This window comes from Cydia strobilella, chromosome 4, assembly GCF_947568885.1.
Source record: "Cydia strobilella chromosome 4, ilCydStro3.1, whole genome shotgun sequence".
Classification (NCBI taxonomy): domain Eukaryota; kingdom Metazoa; phylum Arthropoda; class Insecta; order Lepidoptera; family Tortricidae; genus Cydia; species Cydia strobilella.
Genome location: NC_086044.1, coordinates 16,983,279 through 17,000,829, shown reverse-complemented (window position 1 = coordinate 17,000,829; position 17,551 = coordinate 16,983,279). Strand labels below are relative to the sequence as shown.

Genomic DNA, 17,551 nt, shown 5'->3' with positions numbered 1-17,551 from the left:
GTACTTAGGTTAGGTACTTAGTTAATACATGGAATAGTTGACCTGTAAATTAGTTTTATAGTTTTACACCATTGACATATTTGCACTATTCGAAAATTTTCTAGACGAGTAGGTAAGTAATTCGTGTTTGTATTAATAGGTGTTGACTGATCGATGTTGTTTGTTTTAGCTGCTACAATAGAACAACTCGCCTCTGAGACCCGACGTGTCCACCTTATTTCGTCGTGCATGCACCTTATTTCTATGAAGAAAGTAGATTATTAGTGTGTAGATATTTTTAGTAATACTTAGGAATTTCCCAATAGAATCACCCATTCATCCAAAAAAAGAAAAGAGTCCGGACTCTTTTGTAGTACCACTTTTTCGCAATTTGATGTTAAATGTTAAATTCGCAGAAAAGCACTAACTAGATACAACGCTGCGTATCCAACCAATTTCACAAAGACATCGTAGATTGTACAAAACCTACCTATTATGTTATCTGATTAAACCTACGTTGTGACTACCTATTTAAATTATGTTTTAAATAATTTGTAGGTAATAGAAGTGTTTTAGATTTTTATTTTACAAATAGCTTTTAGTTGTAGACTTGTGTTTGTTATAAGTTATTTAGTGTATATTAAGAGAAGTTACAGTTAAGTTAGCAAGATTAGTTTTATGGGTACCTACCTTATAAAATTAACGCCGTGAGCAGACGTGCCCATATTAGTATCTATTACATTGTTATTTAGGTTTCTAATTCAATTGTGGGACCTCAACATTCGGATTATAAAATATTGTAAATACCTTATGTAACGCATTGATTATGAATATTAAATTGAATCTCAATATATTATATGATATCAGTGACAAAAACAATGTACCTACCTACGTACCTTATATAATTTACGCTATCATAGTTAACATATACATACATCAAAGTTTAGGTAATGGGCGTTAATTATATTTCGGTTTGAATGAAAAAAAAATTACTCCATTTTTTGAACCCTATTAGAATATGTAATGATTGTAATGGGTAATGTTTGATAGCACACTATCACAAAAAGACGGTTTTTCTATGTATAGTACTGTCATGGACTTTAATTGTTGAGCCATTTAGTGACGACTTATTTAGTGTGTATTTGTTTAGTGCAATGTAAAGACATTGGACATTTGATACCGTTAGTATTGACAACCAAATTAGCTTGGACCTTAGATGGGTCAACAATTAAAGTCTGTGACCGTACCTAGATAATTTACTTGGCTAGGTAATATTTGTAAAATGTAGTCATGTAAATGTAACCTTTATGTTACATTGAATGCTTCTAAACAAGTTTAATAACAAGTTAATTGACATTACGTAATTAAAACCAGATTATCTAATAAATAAACAAAAGCACTCGAAATGATTGAGATGAATCTAAATACCTAAAGATTATAGTCGTTGTGAAGATACTTTGCTTTAGTGTGTAGTCAGTTATGCATACCGCAAACGAGATAACGAAACGTGGGTTGCTAAAAACACATGTTTATGAAGTATACAATAATTACAATGAATGATCACGAAGCCAATATGGAGTAATACTGTGCGTGTCTATATATATAGGTATATATATAGTGCGGTGTTCTAGTACCTTGCCTGCTAGTCGTAAGTTAACAGTAATGTATAAAATAAAACCTGCTGCAAATTGTAAATAAGCTATATTTTTTCGAATTAATGTAATTAGAGTATTGATTGCCATACGATTGATAGATCGAGCGACTATGTATTAGAAGTACACTGCAAAAATAGGTGAACCCATGTTGGGAACAGAAACATAGTTTATTTTGTTCGGGGAAAGAGGAGCAGTGCGAATTCCTTACAAGTGTTTCTCTTACCTTATCTAACCTTAACAATATTGCCATAATGTAGCAACATACCTACATACCTAATCCCAATATACCTTCTTAATCAAGTAACCATTTGTAGAATTGATTATCAACGCAAAAAATATGGTCAGTTAAGTGTTGTGTTGCTTCTGTTGCTGTTTGCAGGTACAGTCAACCAATTTGATTCCTAGGCAACTATATAACCTTGTCGCTTTTATTGGTAGATACATACTTACATCATTCAATAAATACTGTCGTAGAAAACAAACAAATTAATTCATAATGACATGATTCTATAGTGGCCTAGGAATCAAATTGGTTGACTGTACATTTAAAATAATCTACTGACAACCATTTTTTCTACAGCTACGAGTACATGTTACATTCATTATGACATTGGGTAAGAGCGGCCTAAGACTGAGTGAGATCGAATTTTTCGTGGTTTGTATTTTATGACGTGTTGTCACCCTCCTGTGAAGTGTGTTAGTCCAATTAAGGTGAATTAATTAGCTAATTTACGCCGTCCTTCTGGTTCCACACTTGATTGGATACGCATATTGGCGAAAGTCACTGTGTAAAGGGCTTACGACGAGTTTGACACATCAGTCTTCGTTTTGCTTATATCCTGCGGTATCATCATATTTTTCTACCATAATTCTATTCCTATTGCTATTAAACACCACGCGTGCATCACACGTAACTATAGTCTGCATCTTCTCAAATGATTTTTACGCCTAAGACGGTAATCTGTTAAACATAAGCCATTGTTTCTTTTCTGCGAGCGGTCGGCCATTGTGTCTGACAATGGCACGCGCCGCAGCACGCGCTCAGACACAATGGCCGACCGTTCACGAAAAAGAAACAATGGCTTTTGGTAAACAGATTAGGGTCTTAGACTTACAGATCATTTGAGAAGATTCATACTATAAACACAATGATTTTGTTCGTTTACTCATCATAAACCTTAGCTCATCTAGACCGACCCTCAAATTATACGTACCTAATACCGCTTTGAATGAATCTTATGAAATGCTTGAACGAGACTGAAGTAAAGCATACATTTTAGGGATCGTACGCGCACTCGACTTACAATAACGTGCACTTTACATTCTAATTGGATAATTATAAAATTGTAAAAAGTTTGTTTAATAAAAATATAAAATAACACGAGTGTTTTTATTACAAATTGTACTCAAATTCGGAGGTATTTATTATACAAATAATGTCTAAAATATTACATTTTTACAAATAAATCCTGATGATGGTCATTACAAATCAACCCCAGCAAGATTGTTTTAACATTTACTGTTACTAAATTGCAGCTAAGTAATTTTACCGAACGGGGTATGAAACTGTTTCCACTTGAAACATCGGTATTAAAATCCAGGTCATATTTGACTTGATCACTTCATGTCAAACTTTAATGTCAGTTCTCTTAGTTTAATTTTTTATATGCCTGTGAAATGTAAATATCAAAGACTTACATGATGTCCAATTACCAAGAAGTAATATGGCGTGTCAAATATTGGTAAGGTTGGTATACCACTTGTCCAATATCTTGGTCTAATGTGCATTGCGGCTCACTCTCTTACTAAATGCGAAATGTGAGATGCAAATACACAAGAAATTGGTCCTATGTTGCTATATATCGAGCTTCTTGTTCGCATTTTGTTTCTTGCGTTCGTCCCTTATAGATTAGATAATCGATGGAAATCAAGAAACTAGTAAGATATAAGAAAGGTGGGTACTTGTATAGTTCTAGGCATATTTGACGCCCTTCCAGAACGCGTTGCTGTCGACGAGGCACTTGCAGCCGCAGCCCGTGGGGCACGTGTCGTGCTTCTCGAACCTGACACAACAAAACAATATAATTACTTCACATTTTACTTATTCACGTTACTTATATAAGTACATATAGGTAGCTCGAGCACGAGTTCCGAGCATTACAGAGTTGTAGAAGCCGGAGTTTGTGCCGTGTGCGTCTTCAGAGCTCGTGTTCAGACCGTATGTGCCATTCGATACAGGGTCTCATATGTTTCAACTGCTGCAACCGCTGGCGTGCGGTTAAGGCCATACGCGTATTACGTACTATAGAAAAGTCGCATGCTTCTCACACGGTGTCAATGAAAACAGAGGCCTTGGGTTTACGCGCGTTGGAATCCTGTAACCCGTAAGTAACAAGATATGAGTGGTACTGACCAGGCCAGCATGTGGCCGGCGTGTCCCGCGTGGCCGCAGTAGGCGCAGGCCATGGCGCGGCCGCGCACGCCGCGCGCGCACACGGCGCAGCGCAGCGCGAGGCGGAGATATGAGTGGTACTGACCAGGCCAGCATGTGGCCGGCGTGTCCCGCGTGGCCGCAGTAGGCGCAGGCCATGGCGCGGCCGCGCACGCCGCGCGCGCACACGGCGCAGCGCAGCGCGAGGCGGCGGCACGCGGCGCACGCGGCCCGCTCCCGCGCGCTGCGCCCGCACCCGCAGCACAGGGCGCTCAGCTCCGGCCCCAACCACACTGCCGGTTGCCGCACGCGGACCAGCTTCATCACCTAATATAAGGTAACGACACGAATATACGAGTATGTCTCCTTCATTTATACTTATTAATTTTTGCCTAATGCAGTGACCGAGTTATGTTGTTTTTTTCTTACACTATTTTAAAGTCCGAATTGGAGTACGGTAAGCGTTGCAAATATTGTTATATCAAAAATTAGTACCGATACGAATTGTCCCGATCGCCTTGAATATATAATAGCTATTTATCACAGATGCAAAATATCCGTGTACGCGGATATTTTGCATCTGTCTTTTAAAGCAGCGGTACTGGTGTACAGGGGCCCATTTCTCGAACAATATTAGGCTAATATTATAAGTGTGTTATCATGGAAACCCATACGATTTGACAGTTTGTGGACTAATAATATATTAGCTTAATACCGTTCGAGAAATGGGCCCCAGGTCGATAGCTGGCACGAATGGAATGTCCGAAACTTTCATTGTATTCACCTGTCTCGGTCTCGGTATACAGTTAGAGCCACCATTTTATTCACACATAAGATATTTTCATTCACTCATTCATTGCATTCCTGCCAGCCTATGTGAATCGACCTGTACCGCGGCCTCCTCGGAACGCAGGCCGACATCCGGCCCGACTTGGACACGCTCAAGTCCTTATAAAAGTTAATATAATAACTACCTCAGTCCTCTTGTATAAAAGCTGCCACCGGTGCAAAATGTCCGCGTAGACTCTTTTAAAGCAGTGGTACTGATGCACCGCGGCCTCGTCGAGAACGCAGGCCGACATGCGTTCCGACTTGGACACGCTCGAGTCCGTGTAGAAGTTCTCGGCCTCGGAGCAAGAGTTGCTGCGGACATTCATCCAGCCGTCGGCTATTTCGCTGTATTGGTTTACTGTGCTGTATGGAGATGTACCGTTGCCCTAAAACGTGTTTACAAGTTAATTAAGGGAACGCGAGTCTACTTTAACGCAGCGTACTACGTAGGCGAACAACACGCTAACGCGAAGCGAAGCGATGCGGCGCGGGGTGAATAGATCCTTTCAATAAATCAATCAATATATTTTATTTCAGACTAATGTCCATAGTGTTAGTGTCCTTTGATACCTATTGAAGTGTCCTACGTGGGCGATATCGTTGCGAACGCAAACGCCGTGGGCCCGCCGCTTGGCGTCCGCGAGTTGTTCGCTTACGTAAAACGCAGCGTAAGGGCCGCTTTATTGGCGTTACGTGTCAATGCCAAGTTTAAATTTTCGTTTACCTACGCTACAAGGCGCACTGTCCCTGACAGTCGCGAGTTGGAGCGCTAATGAAGTGTCTTATATAAAGTGTATGGGAAGTATTGCAGTCGGAGTCATGTTCAAATAAAACTAGACAGCCGGGCTAGCTCATGATTGGCGCGAGAGTATCTCGCCGCGACATAGACTACCCGTCCCCCTTTAATTCATACAGTTAGTAAAAGACGGGTAGTCCATCTCGCGGCGAGATACTGTCGCGTCAATCATGTGCTCGGCCTACTGGTGAGCAGTAAACGAAGAGTGACTCAACGATAAAAACCCGGTCTTTAAACCCCCTCCCCCCCACATAGGAGATCAAAAACTAAGTAATTAAGTCCGACTCACGCTTGACTGCACATTTCTAATAGGTTTTCTAATAGGTAAAGAACTATTTTGTGTATTTTTTTCAAAATTTTAGACCCAGTAGTTTCGGAGATAAAGGATGGGGGATGGTCATTTTTTGCCTCTTTGCTTAAATAACTTCTAAACTATTTATTTTAAAATTACAAAAATATATATTTGAGATTCTCACTATACGCTCTTTCATTCTACACGATATAAATTAAGTTCTTAATTTTTTATTTTGAGTTACGGAACCCTAAAAATTACTTTAATAGGTAAGCTGTGGGTTTGGTAGGTGATTTGCTGAGAGATAATAGCAATAACTAAGCGAGACTCCCTCACGGGCGAGTTCCACAGTCAGCGATCGACAATTATTATATACACCTCTTTCATGACATACATTTTTCATTAAATTATACAAATAGCTATTTTTAGGGTTCTGTACTCAAAGGGTAAAAACGGGACCCTATTACTAAGACTCCACTGTCCGTCTGTCTCTGTCCATCTGTCAGTCTGTCATCAGGCTGTATCTCATGAACCGTGATAGCTAGACAGTTGAAATTTTCACAGATGATGTATTTCTGATGAGTGATGATGATTTAATACTAAAAAATACGGAACCCACGGTGGGCGAGTTCGACTCGCACTTGTCCGGTTTTTTCTTAGTACAAAAATATTGTACAACATGCATAGCAAAAATCTTATTAATTCTTAAGATGTAAAGTGGCAACTTACATAACTAGAATTGCTAATAGTGGACTGCGAGCTCCACTTGTTGGTGTCGTTGAAGATGGAGAAGGCGCACGCCAGCATCGCCGCCATTTGCACGTCCAACGCCTTGGCGTAGTGGGATATCCTACAATTCAAAGTAGCTTTAGAAACAATCCAATATTAAAGATACTATTATGTATCTTGAACTTGACATTTCAACTCTCTCTCACACAGACAAATTGGTCCCGAACCGAACCGGATATTTAGAATGCCATTTTTTTGTGAGCGAGGAGTTGTCAGAGGTACACTACTCACAGCGACTGCAGCAGACTGCAGCACAGCGGGTGCTGCGCCCAGCCCATGCTCTCCTCGCTGGAGGCGCAGTGGTCGGTGGGTCGCGCGCGGAGCGCCCGCGCCGCCAGCGCGGCTAGCCGCCATGCGTGCGCGAGCTCGCTTTCGCCTTCCGCTGATGCTATCCGCGCATTCGCCTCGCACATTTCTGTAAAAATGTATACAGTCTCTATAACTAAGCCTCCCCTGTTGGTCAATCTATCAACCAATTGTATTTCATTAACCGTAAAATGTAGATAGAATCACTTAAGTGATTAAAGATGTTTTTTCAACCCTTAGACATAGATATTTAGCGAGGTGAATACACTACTTTTACTATCGGACTAACCCCGAAATCGAAAAAAAAATGGCTGTTTGATACATTACGCCTGATCAGAAGTCGATGTTTTCTATGGGAGAACCAACATTTTTTTAGCGATTTCGGTGTTGATCCCGTAGTAAAAGTTGCTCAGTATGTATGGCTAAGGGGTTAAAAATCCACCCGTATGTTGATGGATGGAGTTTTCATAATGTCAATTGTTGGAATAAAAAATAATAGAATATCGTACCGACGGAGTCCTCAGCGTTAATGACGTATTTCTCGGCGAGTACCCGGTTCAGAGGGAACAGATCGGGCGCCGCGTAGAGTACGACTCTAGGTGAGCACCCAGAGATGCTGCCGCGACTGCGCATGCTGCCGGCGCGCCGGCCTTGCGCTTTCTGTATCAACATACACATGTTAATAATGCAATGATTTGTAACGTACACCAAACAATGCCCTTACTCCTTATAACACTAAAGATTTATACTAAGCGGTTTTGGACAAAAGGCCCAATATAAATTTATTGGCAAAGCTTTACTGCAAAGCGAACTGAACTCATTTAATTGCCACGTTTATATATTTTTGCTAACATTTTTATTTTTATGTATTCATGGAAATTAAAAATGCTAGCAAAAATTCTGTTCTAAAGATAAGCATGAGCTGTTAAAGTAAATTAACTGATTTGCAAGACCGAAGTGATCCCATAAGTGTTCCGTTTTTCAAAACAAAGACGCACGGAACACTAAAAATGGCGTAGGATAAAAGTGAGTGGTGCAGCTTGCGACGTAATGAAGAGCGCCTACGTGTGGTTACCTCGCGTTCGTAAACGCTTCACAAAGCCGTGAAAGGCAGTCTATGTACTTACCCAACGATCTTGAAAGTAGAACGTCGTGATAGAATTAGACGGATGCCTATGTAGCAACTGCGGGAACCCAGGCGCGTTCGTCGGCGACGGCGTCGTGGTGGCGTGTGGCGACACCGAGCCGTAACCGCTCCCGAAAAGGCTAGGAATAGTCGACAGCGACGACATCGACCTCGGGGTCCCCGCCTCAGGCTTCAAGGACAGTCTCCGACTATTCGACGGACGATTGAACACAACTAACGTGCTGACGCCGCACCACTTTGCCCCGGAAGTGCGGGGGAAGGGGATGCACGCGTCGCCGGCGTTTTCGCTTTCTGACTGGCTTCTTTGACTAGACTTCATTGAGTCGGAATCGTCACTAGATTTAACTGGAATCTGTAAATAACATTGACGGATAACACATACTCGTAGGTAAAGAATTTCCTTCTTTAGAATGATTTTGCGTCAAATGTAGATCAATTGAATGCCGAATGATTTATCAATATTGGAAAAATTAATCAATAAAAGGGTAGTTTTTAGTAATCCAGCAAAAAATATACGAATAAAGCTCATCCTCATTTTTTGTGCTTGTGACAAATTGAGATCATTTAAAACTTAGAATAAATAAATACTTCGACTATTGAAATATATATTTACAATTATGCCTATTGTACTTGTATTTGAAGTTGCATACAGTGTTGCTCATTTGATTTAAAAAATTTGATTGGTAATTACCTCATCAATAGATGTCGCCAATGTCTTTAGACAATGTAACAGACACCTTTGGCCTTCCTTCTTCTTGCGATGGGCTGTTCTATTTAAAGCTTGTAGAATTTTGATAGTTGTTGTGCTATCAATATTTGTACCTGAGAGCCAGGAGAACTTTGGTATAATTTGTTCAGGTACATTTTTAGGGAATGCCACTTGTAGGTTGGCTGTATATCCATTGCGTTCTGAGTGTATCTGACATATCCTTGTTTCTGTGTTCATGTCAGTCACTTCAATATTCGCCATTTCTCTTATAGATTCGAACTCTTCATCTATTGATATTAAGTTTGAGGTTGGCATCTTGGTCTGAAAAAAATTGGTTATACGGTTAGTAAGCTGTGTCAGTCGTGGCTCACTCCGCGATTTCGTCGCGCCCGTACAAGTACATGCGGCCCACACCAATTTTGGTGCCTAGCAGTAGTAGTTGCCGCGCACCACTACGGAATGGGAGCCTGCTCGCGCTTGCGCTTATATCTCTGGTAATGGACGCGTTTTGTTAGAGTGAACCTTCTGTACCTAGTACTATTATTTATTCTGTGGCTATGTTAAAATGCTAGACTGCCTGCCTGCCTGATCTTAGAAAATAAATTATACCATTTGTATATCTTGTCCTGTACTGTCAGATCCATCATTCATCGATTCAACTGGTGACATTGCTGAAACAGAAACATTTGAATAGAGTAGTTTCTGAGTTCTATTCAAGACATACTGTATCCTGCACAGTAACTTACCAACCTATGCAAAAATACTCACTGTCACTACTATTGTCCTCTTCAATTTCACTATCATTGGGTAAATAATGGTGGCACATTTTCAGCAAAGAGGGCTGCATTGCCCAAATCCTTAAAGATTGATCTCTGCCCCATGTCACTAGCTGGTAGTTATCTGGAGGTGTGTTTGGCCTCCACACCATTGTCTGTACTGTGTCTGTATGTCCCACGAGCCTGTGTGTTAAGATATCTGACACCCATATACCAATGACCCCAGCTTGCTCCACCCGAGGTAACCCGCCCCATCCAACACCTATAGTCAACAAACCACTCCCAAATGGTGTATATATAGCTCTCCACACTGGGAAGTTAGTGTTTATAACATTCTCTGGCCTCCTAGCATTATTGATGTCAAAGAACTTGATGCTCCCATCATGACTGGATGTCACTAATTGATATTCATGGTGGGGACTCCAGTCTACACCGTGGATTTTGCATAAGTGAGCTGAAATGTACTGAAATGGTGCACTGTGTTTTCGGTAATCCCATATTTTGATGTCTCCGTCATGTGCTGTTGCCACTATGTGGGATGCCACCTTGTTCCACTGAACTTGTGAAGCCCCCGCTGTAAACCAAACATACAGTGTTAAAGGCCCCTCCACATTTTATTCAAACCATGACTCAACAAGTCTCAAGAAGTTCACCCTTAAAAAAACTGAAATAAAATCTGTTGATTAAGTTTGGGAGTTATTATACAGAAAATAAAACTTGTAAATCCTTATGTTTAATTATGTTGCAAAAATTCTTATTAAATTCTAATAGTTAAGTATAGTCTGTAGTCTAGATTTATGGATACACTGACTCATTGGGATAGGTATCTGTGTTATTATGTTACTGAGAAAATTGTATCTTACCCACTGCACACAGTGACATTACTGGTTTTCTTGCATCCCGGAGGTCCCACATGTGAGTGAAAGTATCTATAGAACATGTTGCTATGAGGTTGTGGTCTTGTCTGTGGAAGTGCGTGTCGCTCACAACTCGAGTGTGCCCGCGTAGAGAGCAAATACAAGTCAGATCGTTGCCTGCCCGCCATTCGTATACGTCAACACGCTGATTACTCTACAATATGTAGAATTAAATTAAAATAGGGTATCATATACTTGTGTGAATGATAACGGCTGCCAATTTACACGGAGAATATTTTATTTTATTTACCGCGATCGCACAAAGCTTCTGCCCGTGATATGTTTGACACCACTCCGCTCCGGCTGCGTCGTACTTGCTGTGGCGCGGGTACTTCTTTATAATGTCACCAGCATCTTCTTCCAAATTAACTTGCTTAATCGCTAGCCATCGCCGTCCGGCTAGTAATACGTTGTTACCAGAAAAATCGACGGACATAGCAGTGGCCTGCAACTCCCGGTACTCCCATTTCATCAGCTCGGAACTCCAGTGCACAGACATTTTGACTTGTAGTTAGATAAGTATTTATATACAATAATATAAAAAACTGAATATCTTTTATTTACACAAAACTATTCAGTTCATGATAACAATCGCTAGATCTCTATAATCAGCGCAACACACCACAACACACACCATATTATTATCATAAAATGTCAACATGACAGTTCTAATCAGCTGTCCAAAGGAGCTTTTCAAATTCTTTAAACCCGTCTGTTAAGTATAGTTTCTCAAAGGACTGTCTCATTTCTCATTTCAAACATAGACAGAGAGAATCATACTATCATTGTCTTACACTAGTACTAACACACAAAAGAAAGGATGAGTATAGTTGTTTTTGTTCTTATTTACTGACAAGAGTGACAAGATTTGCTTGACCAACTATAGTTAAACAACACGGAAGCGCTCAAAGCGAAACAACCAAGCGAAGTTTTGTGCTTGATGGCGGTGAATTTATAGCGCTCTTGCTGGTTGCTGGTGGCCGGCCGAGCGAAATAGTCGAAACGAAATACGTGTAATAAACGTCAAAACCGTTTCGATCGTTAATTTCGGGCTAATTGTTTAGAGGTCTTGTATTATTAGAAATAAAATATTTTTAATGTATAAACATAAGGTTTTATGTGCGAATATATTATCCTAATAGTAAGAATTACTTGGCTATGGCTTTAGGTTTCCGAAAGTTAAGACAGTCGTTGTTTATCAATACTTTACCCCGGCTTTTAGCAGGACTGTTGTTTATTTACGTTTATTGCGAATATCTCATATATTATGTAGTTCAAATTCAGGTACTGGTTGAATACTCTGGTGTTGGTTTACCTCATGTTATTTGTTAGTGTGCTAGGTAAAGTTATCCTTATTTTTCAGTGCGGCTTTCCTACGTTAGAGAAGATGTCCAATGTCCAGCCAGTTTATGCCATGTTATTTGCTGATCCCCACCTGCTGGGTCGCAAAGCGCACTGGTTGGACAAATGGCGACGGGAATGGCAGATGCATCGCGCATTTCAAACTGCTATGACTTTACATAGACCAGAAATAGTGTTTGTTTTAGGTAGGCAATTACTTACCTTTTTATTTAATTTTAGTTATGATTATATTTATATAATATGCATCTTTTTATTTCATCTAATATTTTTAAATCTCATTTAGGTGTGTGTGTAATGTGTATATCCATTTCTTTTTCTATAAAATAGGTATATGAATAGTAGTAAAACATTTTATAGTACTGATACAAAAAAGAAAAACATAACAGAAAAACCGGCCAGGTGCGAGTCGGACTCGCCCAGCGAGGGTTCCGTAATTTTTTTTTTATTTTTTCAAATATACAGTTTTCACATTTTTCCCTGTATTTGTAGTGTAAGACAATATTACTTGCCAAATTTAATAGTTCTAGGTCAACGGGAAGTACCATATTAATTTTGATTCCCTTGAGAGTGTCAAAAAATGTATTTTTGAGGCATAAACATTTTTTTTTCGTTAACTTAGAAGTTTGATTTTTTCACAGCTTCAAGGGACCGTAGATCTGAGTATATGGTTTAAGTTGCAACTCGATACCTCCACGCATTCCCAAGATAAAGGGTCTTGACAGACAGACGGACGGACAACAAAGTGATCCAATAGGGTTCCGTTTTTTCCTTTTGAGGTATGGAATGCTAAAAAACACAAAAAATACAAAGGTGAAATTATCCGTTTATCGTTTCTCTTCCAGTATATGGTACACATCCGTACAAAAATGGCGTAAAAAAGAAAGAAAAGGATTATTTGTATTAAGACTGGGTACTTACTTACCTATGCATTTAATTTCAGGTGATCTGTTTGATGAAGGTGATAAGTGTTCAGAAAAGGACTTCAATGAATATGTCCAAAGATTTCATGAATTATTTAAAGTTCCTGATGGGACATCATTGTACGCTGTTGCTGGAAACCATGATGTTGGTTTCCATTACAAGTATGTATCATCTTACATCTGTATATTACTTTATGCTTATGTTAACATTATTACTACATTAATTAAAAAGTGAATATAAACTGAAATATAACATACACTAAAGAAAAAGTGACCATGTCCGCCTCGGCTACCGGTGGCCGAGGCGGGAATCGTACCCGCGTCTTCAGCTTACGCGGCTAACATCCTGACCACTAGACCACTCGGCCACGGTGGTACCCGTCCCAAATTCTCTGGTGTATGCTATCTTTAAAAGGATAGGCTAGTTTATATATAGTAGTGTGACTACTAAAAAACACAAATCAAAAAATATTTCACAGTAATAATTTGATTTGTTCCCTAGTTGGGTAAAAAGTGAATATTTTTGTTTTTGTTTTAATATTTATAAGTAGGCTGTACATGTGTCATTTAATTGTGCGATTTTTTACATTTGAAAACAATCACCATGTTTTTGTACAAGAACATGGTTCAAATCTGAGCACACAAAGCTCCAGTGCCATATGCTAACTGCTCAGGGACCTAATCAAGTAATCAGATTGCATGCAAGTTTGCTTGATTTCGATTTTATATGCGTCGCAGATGTGATGACACTGCACAGTTAAAACTGCTAATCTGTTTATTCTCCTTACTTCCTGTGACACAACCCTTTGTGGGTCTTGTCTGTGTGGTGTTAAGGAGGAATTGCAGACGATGATGTGCTGCGTAGGCATTTGGTGTGCACTTGCCTTTAAAATAACGTGTTGGCAGAATAACTCCACAACTCTCTGGGCGCTGGGAGCGGCGCATGCGCGCGCCGCCCGTGCGCCTGCTGAGCGTGCGCGGCGCGCACTTCGTATTGCTCAACTCCATGGCGCTGCAGGGCGACGGCTGCGACCTGTGCGCGCGCGCTGACGCTGAGATACATGACATTGCAGGTAATAGTTACTAGGCCTTCTCTAGCTGTAGGTACGGTGTATATCTGATTACTTCGGGGTTTTGATGTTTATTGCTTGAGGTTCTACAGATTTTCGTAACATTATTCATAAAATGTGACGGCTTTGCTAGGCTAGGCGCCTTCACTGAGTACATTGCTGGAATAATCTATTTAGCGGTACCTCTCTCAGGATAGCAGCATACAGCAGTAGAGGCGCTCAAAGCGGTTACTCGCACCTTTGTTTTACGATTGCTGGTAATGCCTGGCATCTCACTCCATGCTTCGGTCTAATTTCGTTCGATTGGTAGTTTGAAAAAAAAAAAACACTTTTTATATTTGGTCTCCTCTTCAATCGGAAGGTACGATTTAGTTGTTGAAAATAATTGTGACTGCAAGTGTACATTCGCCATGTGCTCAAAAACATCTGAACGAGCACGCATCCCTCGCTACGCATCCTCGCACATCTCTGGTGGAAACGCAGCCTAAAGTTTGGGCTGGGTAAAAAAATACTAGGATCATATTATAGGTTATTGTCTTCTTTAGCGATAACCGAGGATTTACTGAGGTGGGCCAGTAAAGAGTATTCTATTCTATTATATTCTATAGGATCAAGGATGAGCTATATGTTATAAATGATATGTAGCCACGGAGTAGGATGGAGATGGCAAGTGGGCGTTCCCGTCTATCCGACAGTTAGTAGCGACCGACTCACTTTATGCACAGACTATGCTCAGTTGTTGTGTAAACTTCATGCTCGAATGACATTCACGTCGTACGTACGCTCGTCTAACAAAAATTGATAATTAAATTTAAAATGCCGTATTGTGCAGTATTAAGCTGCAGAAATCACAGCGGTTTAAAAAATCTTTCACGTGGAGGTATTTCCTATCACCGGTGGTTATTTATTTAAATATAATCCGATAAATACGAAAAATCTGTTTCTATTGCATTATTTACGAATGTTCGTTAAGTAAATCTATATTTTATCAGTTAGAACTTAGAGTTCACAATCCTTTGTCACTATTCTTTACGTTTATCTGGAATATTCGCTATCCTAAATGTCAAATAACTTCGCTACTCAGATGCTGCGCAATGTCGATATTTATATCGATAAAGTTAAAGTTACGATATTTTAAGTTTGATGTTTGGTAGTTCGGTAATAAATTATTATTTTAGACACGTTTCTTATTATTATTTGGGATAATCAATGTCTTAGTAAATATGGCAGCTCTGGTCATCAAGCACTAAGTTAAGTCGGGGTCATTTCATGGCAACCTTTCAAACCTTCGTATTCCTTTACATACGTTTTTGTTTTTTACACCCATCATATTTTCATCGTTAATATAATTAGACTAGGTACTTAATGCACTTATGCGTACAATGCATGCAATGAGCCATGAATAAACGTTTTATATTTTCTATTTCTTTATTATTAATTATTGTAGGTTACCACAAGATGCCGATATTAAAAATAAATGGGTCAATGCTACTGGGCAAGAAAATTAGTTTCCGCAAAAATATAGCACCATTTGCTAGGAGCATTTCTTAGAGAAAGATTTCTGGGGATAAAATTGCCATACATCTCATCTAGCGTCCACACGCCTAAAACTTAGTTACTAATTAAGTAATTATTAGTGACATTCGGGCTCACTTTATTAATAAAAAGTGTTCCGTACCACGCAAACTAGCGTGAAATATTGGAATTTTGCCGCCCCCCTTCCTGATTTGATAGGTCACAATCTTACAATCAAATCAAGTGGGATCGATGAGCCAGTTTCATGTATGCTTTCACACCATACAATTAATTTGACAATTTAATCAGGTTGTCCCGTCTAGATTGGCCTTAAATGCTGCTACAAGTAAATATATTCTTAAAGACGAATACTTACCTATGTAAGTATAGGTAATTGCAGATTTGTGATCACAAAATAACAGCAATACCGAGTTAATAGACCTTTAAAGAACTATGATTTTATCTGTTTGACTTTAAGATATATTTAATGTTCACATTAACAACCTAGTTGGTCAATTAATAAGAAACAAATTTCTAGTTAGATATTTGTTGTACTGTACTACATATTATTTTTCATACAATCACGATTATCACTACCTATATTATAATCATAAATAAAGTATCATCTAAATGTGTTAAAACATACGGTAATGAAATATCAATACCTAACTGAACACACAAATATCGATAAAACACTCCGATTACACTGTCCCCTCCCTATATCGTCGAATGGAAAGAAGTTCCAACGGTTAGCTACTCGCAGGCGTGTAGAGGTCTCGAAAACACCAGTGTAACGTGACCGTGAGATCCGTAACAAACCATGCGTAATTAGACGTTACTTATACTGGTTTTTTAGCCCTTTTCTCGCCTGTAAGTAAGTGATTTTAAAATTATATAAAATAACGCCATCTGGTGTTGAGTAGTTGTATTAGGTGAACGTTGAGCGAGCTTTTGTGAGATGAATGAGATAATGAAAGAGTCGTATGTCATATAGCTTTGACATTATAATTTAAACCGCCACTCATGTAGCCTACAGTTGATATTCGTTCGAGAAATGTCCACCGGTAATAACTTTTTGATATGGAAAGTTGCTACGAATCAGAGCAATTTTGTAAGTGTGTGACGTATTTTAACGTGGCTATGAATGTGTGAGTTTAGCGACACTGGTTTTCATACTAAATAGGAGTCATTTCACATCCACTAGTTTATTAATTCGTGTATGTAGCTTTCTAAGTACCTAAAGCAATCTAGCAAAGTTGGAAAAAGCATGTTGATTCTCTTTGTAACAAGCTTTTCAGCTTTACTTATGCGCTTCGAGGACTGATACGAATTTCCACTAAAAAAGCTGCATTGCAATCATATTACGCATTTTTCAGTCGAACTGAATAACTGTGTAGATATATACAAAGATTTTTCGTATTGGAAAAAAGTGCGTGCGTATTTTGAGTGGAATTATGTCAAATCGTGTAGAGACTTATTTAAGAAACTAGGTTTACCCGTCGCCGGTTTACCCACTCTGTCAGCGCTGCATATTATGGAGCTCTGTAAGCTTGTACGGCGATATCCCGGTATATATCCACTGAAAACCAATTTTAATATTGATAGGCTCAATAAAATATTTGATACTTACAGATATCCTCAAGTGCAGCAGGGGGTCAACGTTATGCAAGGGGAAGAAGAAACTAGAAAAGTACAGCAGACCCATATTAATTCAGGTATATTATATTATTATTATTATTTATTAGGTGCTAAACACATCTTTTATACTTCAACCTTTATTTTGGCTGCGCTTTTCTAGATAGAATATCTAATTAAATAACTTATAGCCCAGTCTATAATTACCTATTGCATCCCAGTATGGGGCGGGGCTAATAAAACTAAACTTATGGAGGTTGTAATAAGGGCGCAACGTACTAGTTTGCTAAAAGTCATATATTCTAAACCTTTTAGATTCCCTACCACTGAAATACAGGGTGGCCAAATAACACAGGTATACACTTTAAAAAATATTAAGTATTCCTTGTTAAGGGGGTATTTAGGGCCGGCAGTTAAACAT

General features: G+C 39.2%; 3 protein-coding genes across 3 annotated transcripts in view; 2 read left to right on the top strand and 1 right to left on the bottom strand.

The window, feature by feature from the left end:
• The window catches only part of LOC134740718 (uncharacterized), a 29,943-nt gene extending 27,375 nt beyond the window's left edge, over positions 1 to 2,568 (top strand). Inside the window, exon 9 of the mRNA XM_063673301.1 lies at positions 170 to 2,568. Within this exon, the coding sequence (XP_063529371.1) occupies positions 170 to 197 (28 nt within the window). The 3' untranslated portion in view covers positions 198 to 2,568. The remainder of the gene's footprint in view (positions 1 to 169) is intronic.
• A 243-nt stretch (positions 2,569 to 2,811) lies between these two features.
• On the bottom strand, positions 2,812 to 11,249 carry LOC134740710 (GATOR2 complex protein WDR59). The gene is made up of 12 exons (XM_063673280.1): positions 10,879 to 11,249; positions 10,575 to 10,782; positions 9,704 to 10,285; positions 9,545 to 9,606; positions 8,918 to 9,256; positions 8,207 to 8,578; positions 7,589 to 7,739; positions 7,005 to 7,188; positions 6,714 to 6,834; positions 5,040 to 5,282; positions 4,048 to 4,392; positions 2,812 to 3,697 (listed from the first exon to the last, which is right to left on the bottom strand). Exons 1-12 carry the CDS (start codon positions 11,125 to 11,127, stop codon positions 3,482 to 3,484), a joined length of 3,072 nt encoding a protein of 1,023 aa, XP_063529350.1. The 5' UTR covers positions 11,128 to 11,249; the 3' UTR covers positions 2,812 to 3,481.
• A 354-nt stretch (positions 11,250 to 11,603) lies between these two features.
• LOC134740716 (metallophosphoesterase 1 homolog) overlaps positions 11,604 to 17,551 on the top strand; it is a 74,925-nt gene continuing 68,977 nt past the window's right edge. Inside the window, exons 1-5 of the mRNA XM_063673297.1 lie at positions 11,604 to 11,912; positions 11,992 to 12,175; positions 12,931 to 13,072; positions 13,817 to 13,983; positions 17,128 to 17,210. Coding sequence (XP_063529367.1) covers positions 11,787 to 11,912; positions 11,992 to 12,175; positions 12,931 to 13,072; positions 13,817 to 13,983; positions 17,128 to 17,210 — 702 coding nt within the window. The 5' untranslated portion in view covers positions 11,604 to 11,786. The remainder of the gene's footprint in view (positions 11,913 to 11,991; positions 12,176 to 12,930; positions 13,073 to 13,816; positions 13,984 to 17,127; positions 17,211 to 17,551) is intronic.

Coding starts and splice junctions, on each gene's coding strand:
- LOC134740710 (XM_063673280.1), bottom strand. CDS start 11,127: ATGTCTGTGCACTGGAGTTCCGAGCTGATGAAATGGGAGTACCGGGAG. Junction 9,607..9,703: donor AGAGGACAATAGTAGTGACA/GTGAGTATTTTT, acceptor TTTCTGTTTCAG/CAATGTCACCAGTTGAATCG. Junction 6,835..7,004: donor TGCAGTCTGCTGCAGTCGCT/GTGAGTAGTGTA, acceptor TTTGAATTGTAG/GATATCCCACTACGCCAAGG.